Consider the following 8514-nt stretch of genomic DNA (forward strand, 5'->3'; position numbering starts at 1 on the left):
TGGGCACGTCAAAGATGATCAGGAGGATCATGTCCTAAGGTAATTGGACAATCCGACGTTGCCGAGCACGTCAAGGAAGAGCATGTCCTAATGTAACTGGACATTCTAAGGAGGGGGAGTATGCTCGACGTTGCTGAAAGGCCAAGAGGGCTGAGCTTTGTTCGACGGATGTCCCGGAAGGTGTGGAGATGCGCAATAGAAGTTGGGTCGCACATGGATTATGGCAAAAAGACCTCGCTGGCTGTTGATGAGCACCAAAAGAATGGTATGCAGGAAAAGGTTCGGCGGAGGCATACCGATGGTACAAGAAACAACGGCAGTGCACTCAAGTAGCGTCGCACGAGGGCGTTTGCGACTTGAAGTGGAGGAGTTTGTCATGGGCTGACATTCCTGCCCCTGGTTCTCGGCCATAGTCCATCCCATGTGTGCGAGCCCTTGTCCTGTACGACCGACTAATGACCCATATCTTTGTGCAAGTACGTGTTTCGCATGATTCCCCATACTGTATGGTATATCCCGGGCGTGTTGCGCACAGGGGACGGCTGGTCTGGGCTTCAGCGCAGGCATGGCCTAGGTGCCGGGCGTCTCAGCTTCCAGACACGTTACACAGTTTTTAATAAAAAAACAATAATTTTGATTTCGACGGTGAGATCCACGGTTGGGTTTTATATGAATTTTAGTTCAATAAACTTAATATTTTATTTATTTTCTAATTTTTATTTAGTTTCATTTTTAAATAAAAAATTTTATTTAAACATGTGTATATTATTTTCTCATTTAATATAACTTATTTTTTCTTACAGCAGTAAATCTTACTTATTAAATCATTATAATTCATTTCATAAGCTTAAAAAAATATATAAAATGATAAAAAATATCTTTTTAGTTTTTAAAAATAAAAAAGTATTAACATATGATATATTTAATTGAAAATTATATTTTGTCTTTATAAGTTTACAAAAATTTAAAAATATATATTAAAGGCATAATTTAAAATTTTAACATATAAATTATAATCTTCTTAAATTGTATTTATTTAAGCTACAACATATTTTATACAATAATTACTTGTTTAATTCTTACTTTAAGTTGATTTTTTTTTTTTTTTTTATACATTTAAAAGTGTATATGATTCAAGTTCATAAAGCATTTAAAATTTTAATTTATAATCGTGCCACGTTTTTTTTTTTTTTTTTTTTTATTTATTTGCAATTCATTTAGTTTATAGGAAACAATTCTATTCACCTACAATTTTATTAGTCCTGTTTTAATAAATAATGACTAATTTATCATTTTCTTTTTACTTCTTTAGTGCACATTATCTTTTTATCAAATTTTTAATAAATTTTTTATAATACTGTTATTATATTGTTTATCTTCTCCATTTGTATATTAAAATATTATTATTTGTTAGTTTTTTTTTTTGTTTTTTTTTATAACGTGAAAATCTGTAGCCGCTACCCGAAAGTGCGCACGTAAATCTCCGGCCGAACCTAATACCCTGGTAATTAAGCCCGACAATGCAAATCACACTAGGCAAACTATGTGTGACAAATAGACCTGGAGGCGTCGGAGTCATTATTTGCCGTCTTTGTTCCAAAGCAAAGTGGTATAATTAGCCCGGATAGAATGAATAATAATTTATTTCAACTAGAAAATAATAACAAATAAAGACAACACCCAATCGTTTGTCCTTCGAGAATAATAATAATAATAATAATAAACCCTTCATCATAAAAATTATGCCCATATCATTGGACTATCATTGGACAATAATTTTAATAAAAGTAAGTAAAAATAGTTACTTTTTATATTAATAGTAAAAATATAAAGGTGGCATATCTTTTTAATGAAAAGGAAAATGAGAATATTTTTTTTATAACAATTGAAAAAAAAATAATACTTCCTTCGTTTAAAAATTATAATCCTATATGTGTTGGATACAAAGTTTAAAGAATAGATATTATATTGATAGTCGGTAAAAAATATGAGTAAAAATTTTTTTTTTGCCTTTATGAGTGTATTAGAGTAAAAAGAAGTGACAGTTGTATGCTAAATAATTTTATGATGATATGAGTATTTATGAAAATGCGACTATTGGTTTGGAACGGACAAAAATGATAAATAAGACTATATTGTATCGAGAGATGGAGTATTATTAAATTTAATCGGCAGATGGAGTAATAAATTACAACATAAATATTATAATTTTTAGAATTGTTTTTGTTTATTTATTTTTGATTGTTGGACCACCCATATATTAAAGGAAATTTTAGCCTATATCTTTCAATAGATTACTTAAATAAAACTTTATATTATTAGGCCAAATTAATTTACTGTTAAATTAACATTTTAAATTAATAAATAAATATAGTACAATCCGAAACAACAAAAGAAACAAACTTGTCATCGACTCACACAATAAAAAAGATAAAACGTGTAATTGGTCCCCTCAATTAGGTATATAAATAATCATGCATAAAGAATATAATATTTCATGGTGTGACAAAAAATAAATTTAATTCAAATATAGTATGCATATTCGAATTGTTTGTACAACTCCATTTATGGTGTGCTATCTAAGTCAATTCTTACAATATAATATTTCCTCAATTAGCCGACAATAACATATTTTGCTATTTAGGACGTCCTTTATACAATAATTGTGTTTTTATAGTAAGTTTGGACAACAAAATATTAATTAAAAATCTTACTATTTCAAAATAAAATCGTATATTCTTTCCGTATAACTAAATTATGAAAATATTCAATTTTTAGTTATACGCTAAATTTACATTTTATTTATAGTAAAATATTTTATTCAATCATAATTTCATTACTCATATTTTAATAAATAATAATAATGTTGCCATTAGTTTTTTTTCAACTTATACCATCATTTTTTTAAACTCATATAAATTTTCTATAATACCTCGAGTTTATATTTTATCTTTCTCATTTTACTTTTTATCTATCTACTTTAATATTATAATATCATTATTTTTAAATTTTTGTATCCGACTAAAATTACATAATTTTTTTCCGGACCGAAGGACTACTAAAATATCATTTTTCAACATGTATATTTCTTATTAAGGGTATGAAGCAATATAAAATTTGAATTCGAGAGTAAAAGTTTATAGGTATCATTTACTACCCCTAAATAAATCTTTAGGTTTATTTGATTATATTTTGAAATTAATTTGAAATGAAATGTTGAATTGAGGTTTTTTTTTTATATTATTTTCTTTTATTGGAGTTTTGTTTTGCTTTTTTTGTTTTGGTTTTTCTTCAAATAGTTGTACTGATTGATATTTCATGTGAAAAATAATTTATTTTTATAAGAAAACACAATTTTTATCTAATAAAAAAAAAATTAAAACCAAAATTAAAAAAGAAAAATGATCTTTGTTACAATTTTTGTACTATACACAATTTACAAAACAATACATTTCTTATTTTTATTGGAAAAAAATATTCAAATTAATAATTAGAAATAGCAGGCATTAAATGGTCATATATGTGATAATTGTTTGATTTTAATTGAATTCTACCTAATATGTGTTATTTATTTTTGACACGCAAGAAAAAAGTATCAAAATTTGTGAATTTGGAGAAAAATAAAATAAAATAATAGCAAATGACCACCTAGTTAATCATGATCATGACTAATTCCACCCTTATGACATGAAAAATTAATAAAAAGTCTAAAAGTCCAATTATTGCAAAAAATAGAATTAGGAAAAAAAAAAAAAAAGGGTGCTACACGTTTTGAGTAAGAGGACAGCCAGAGCATTAACGCGCAGGACAAAAGTAGAGTGACTAATTCGTAAATCGCGCAAGAGCAAATCGACCGTAAGATTTTCCTTTAGTGCCAAACTATTATTATGTTTTTTGTGTGTTCTTCGCTATTTTGTTGAGTAAATACTTTTTTTTTTTTTTTGTTTGAGACTATTATAATATTTTGATGCTTGTGTTATGGATATTTTTTATTATTTTATAAAAGCAATTTTTTATTATTAGTATTTGCTTAATTCTGAAAATAATGTTTATAATTTTTGGATTGATTAGAAATTTTGTTGCAACTATTTAATTCTGTTTAATAATCGATGATCAATTCGAATAGGATATTTTTAGTTATATTCGCATTTGAGCAAGTGACAATCGAGTTGAATAGTTCTTTATTGGGGGTTAAGCAATCAAATTTAATTGCTTCTCTTAGGCAGTAATTATTTTGAATTGAGTTTTCCTATATTGGAATGCAGTTAGGCAATAATTCACACGGACATACCTATGTTTATTACGTTAATAAAGTGTAGTTAACGAACATACTTTAATTACCTATATTGTAAAAAAAAAAATTGATTGTCAGTGCTGCTGGTTAAAAATTATAATCAATTTATTGATACTTCAATGAAAACTAACTTCATTAGATTGATGAGAAGAGCAAGACTTTCCCTTTGATATGCATTCATCAATTAGTTTAATTGTTTTGTTATTTTATCTTAGTAGATAACAAAAAAAAAAAAAAAAAAAAAAAAAAAAAAAAGATCATCTTTTTCATTTGTCTATGAGAGTATATACCTAAAACATCTTAAATTCATTATACATCCCAAATACATAGGCTTATTACGTGTGACACGGCCACATTTTGTTTATTATTATTAATTCATTTATAACAGTTAAGCATGATTGATTATAAGCCTCCCCACGGCTATAAAAGGAGCACATATTTCCCTATATTCTTACAACCTAAAACCCTAAAACTCTTACAACCTTAAACCCTAAAAAATTCTTAATAACAACAATGAACTCTCTTACAGTCCCATGCTTCTTTCTCTTCTTCCTTTTCCTAAGTGTAGCTGCCCAAGATATAGCTGTGCCGGTGCTCGACTCCGATGGAGACGAGCTCCAAGCCGATCAGAAATACACGGTTACTCATGTTACTCAAGTCGCGGGGACTAAAGGCGGCCTTTCTCTCGAATACAGTGGACCTAGGTGCCCGGCTTATGTTACCGCAGAAGCCCGCGGGGTTATAGGGATTCCAATGATATTTCACCCTGTGAATTGTGATGAAGGCCCGATTTATGAGTCGGCCACTGTATACATAAAGTTCACTTATAATCGTGTCTGTACCGAAGTTTCTGCCGTATGGAAAGTGGATGACTATGTAGACGAGTCGACAGGGTTGTACTTTCTCATCGCCGGAGGAACCATCGGCGACAAGAGAAGTCAATTGAAAATCGTGAAATCTTTGAAGGGAGACGAGGGCTACAGGTGTTTTAAATTAAAGCGTCTTGTATTCTTAAAAAATTTCAATGGTCGAGTTTTTAGGATATTTTTTGTTTGCGGTCTCATAGGAGTCTCGCACTATTTTGTGTACTAAAAAATAATAATATTTTAATATAAAAGTAAATTAGGTAAAAAGTAAGTGAACGATATTATAAAAAATTTATTAAAAAGATAATAAAAAAGAGTGGGACGTGTAGAAATCGCATTGAAAAGTTGGTTATGATTTTTTCAAAATAAAAGTAATAGTTAATACCCTTTTTTTTTTCTTTTTTTTGAATTATTATGAATAAATTGTTTATGAGTTTGGCAAAGCGACAAAAAAGACAAACTGACATAATCATTTCAGATGGAGAAACTATATTACTCCCTCTATCGTGTAAATCTATGTTCAAATACTCACAACCAATTTTAATAAAAATAAATAATAATTATTACTTTTTGCATTTTATAGTAAAAAACATTAAAAAAAAAACTATACTAGTACCTTTTTACTCAGAAGGAAATGATAATATTTTTTTTAGCAATCTAAGAAGAAAAATAAACATAAATTTGCATGCGGAAGAGAGTATAATAATACAAGTTCATTTTTCAATTAAAGCAACCTTTTAAATATCAATTTACATCGACTTGAAATTTTTTATTTTTAATTTAATGTGCACTTAATGTGTTGCGAAAAATTTCTCTTCAACAGCTTTGTTTCGTGCGGTTTGAGCGAATGCACGAGTATTTTTGAGTATTCTGATAAGAATCTGACCCGGTTGGCTCTTGGCAACGATGAGGATGCTGCGTCAATAGTGTTTCACAAGTATCTTCTAACCTCAACCTCCTCTATCATGTGATATGAATATGGAAGATGGCCGAGATCGTGGACAATGAATAAAAACACGTTGTAATAATGTTTGTTGTAAGATAATTAAGTACCTGTGTGACAATAATCTACCGAAAAGGTAGGGTTGAGTGTATTATAAGGTCTAAATTCGAACATTCTTGGTATGGTATATATGTTCATAACCATATGTTGAATATTCGGTATGTGCAATTTCATTGTGAGTGATTTTCTAATGCTCTACTTACGGAGCAAATGAATATGCTATATGTGCAACTAGTCTTACTTCTTGAGTCGAATATTTGATAGGGTGAGCCCCGTGACGAAACTAATATCTAAATCCGGAGGGAGCAAAAAATTATAATTTATTTAATATTTAACTAATAATTTTTTTAAAAATAAAAATAGCAAATTGTATATAAATACATAAAAATTAATATTTTTAACATTAAAAAAATTATAAAAAATTAGGCCTGGATGAACCAGTGCTAAGCATACTAATCGAAAAGTTGATACAATTACGCCAACCCGATAGAAACCTAAGGTATTTGAGTTTATGATCGCGTGATAGCCTAAATCAACATAATATATAGAAAATTAAACAAATGCACATTTCCAACGCGTTCTTAAGGTAAATGATCCGGTGACTATCGAGAAAACTATTGATAAAATAAGAACATAATCCAAAACAAAACGAAGAGAAAGAACCATCCTAAATGAGAGCTATAAGTTTGAAATGAAAATTAAGTTTTGAATGAAATAGTTTTAAGATTTAGATCATTGAACAACAGGGAAGAATCGAAAAAGGGACTCAATTACTTGGATGTAATTTGTGTTATTTTTTATTAAAAAAAATAATAATAGATGTACCAAAATAAGTCCCATTCAAATTTATTTCCATCTTTTTTTTTTTTATAGTTGTCATAAATAAATAATTTTTTATTATAAAAGAAAACAAATTTATATTTTTACCCATTATTTTTAAAATTCGTGTGCAATCAAATAGACATAAATTTAAATGACAGAAGTGCCTAAGACCAAAAAAAAAAAAAAAAAATTATTTCTAGTCATCAAAACTAATCTACTACTTTAAGAAGCAAAATAAATAAATAAATAAAGAACAAAATCTATCAAATGACACAGAATTTGAAATGACAGTTTCTATGATGAATTCAAATTAATGGAAAAGAATTATTAAGTACTTATGGATTTGAAATCTAACTTTAGCCAAACAATATATCAAAGTTTCATTAGGTCTCGTTTCATTGGGACATTTGGGTAAAAAAATAAATTGAAATTATTCAATAAAATTTATTAATTATATTTCGCGCGGAGACAGATTCAAATTTCCAAAGTTGATCATGAATTTCATATTTATCTCCTTTAATATTTTAAATTGTTATAAATTACGAAGAAAAATAATGAGATTGCATTATTGATCAGCAAAATAAAGAACCTATATATAAGCAATACAAAAAAGACTCAAATCTAATAATCTAATCTATGGATAAGATCAAATCTGCATGTAATATAATGTGAAACTCAATATTTAAAATATATCAACATCCCCGCAAACGTAGTATGACAGAAACCCACTTGAGTTTGATAAGAAATTTGAATATAAACACAAAAAGAAAACACAAATAAAATTAGTAGTCAACTCTCTAGCGGAGGAAAAAAACCCGAAGTCGCTACCCGAAAGTGCGCACTAGGTAAACTCCAACCCCTACACCACAATGTCATCCCTTACGGGATTGTTCGCTAGTCTAATTGTCATACACTCACTCTTATCTCCATCTTCTTCGCCATTAATTTGTTGTCATCCACCCTCGATTTAATAGATATTCAAATTTATGAAAACGTTGTTGTAGTAGATATTCTTCTTAGCTCTTTTGGTCATCGCGCCATACAAGAGGACAACCTTTTGTTCGCTGGTCTATTTGTCATAAGCTTACTCTTATCGCAATCTTCTTTGCAATTAATTTTTTATTGTCAATACTCGTTGGTTGCCTGTTGTCATTCACCCTCAATAATTTTAGGGGTGTCAAAATTAAACCGGTTGGATTTGAAATTTTACAAGTTTGGATTTGGGTGGTTTGGGTTTTTTAAAAATCAAATTGACCCAAACTTGAAACAAAAAAAAAAAAAAAAAAAGAAAGATTAAATCAGGTCGGGTCTCAAACATATGTGATAATCCGAAATATAAAAATCAGGTCACTTGATAATCGGAAACCTGATTTTATTATTAATATTATTTTTTTAATATATATTTTCAAATTATAAAAATTATAAATTAAAATATACTTATATAAAAAATATAATTATATATATATATAAATAAAAAAACAGACATTCATATTTGTTTCATATCAGGATTTTTTTTAGATAAATTTAAA

General features: G+C 28.2%; 1 protein-coding gene across 1 annotated transcript; it reads left to right on the forward strand.

The window, feature by feature from the left end:
- Positions 1-4736: 4736 nt before the first annotated feature.
- LOC127255298 (21 kDa seed protein-like) lies at positions 4737-6397 on the forward strand. Its single transcript, XM_051280781.1, has 2 exons — positions 4737-5277; positions 5984-6397. The coding sequence occupies exons 1-2, from the start codon at positions 4808-4810 to the stop codon at positions 6129-6131; spliced, it is 618 nt and encodes a 205-aa protein (XP_051136738.1). The 5' UTR covers positions 4737-4807; the 3' UTR covers positions 6132-6397.
- Positions 6398-8514: the final 2117 nt, after the last annotated feature.

Source organism: Andrographis paniculata, unplaced genomic scaffold (assembly GCF_009805555.1).
Source record: "Andrographis paniculata isolate CXL003 unplaced genomic scaffold, ASM980555v1 Contig53END, whole genome shotgun sequence".
Classification (NCBI taxonomy): Eukaryota; Viridiplantae; Streptophyta; class Magnoliopsida; order Lamiales; family Acanthaceae; genus Andrographis; species Andrographis paniculata.

Bases quoted from the DNA above. Each gene is read 5' to 3' on its own strand.
- LOC127255298 (XM_051280781.1), top strand. From the start codon at position 4,808: ATGAACTCTCTTACAGTCCCATGCTTCTTTCTCTTCTTCCTTTTCCTA. The intron at 5,278-5,983 runs GTGTTTTAAATT...TCTCTTCAACAG, and splicing joins AAGGGAGACGAGGGCTACAG to CTTTGTTTCGTGCGGTTTGA.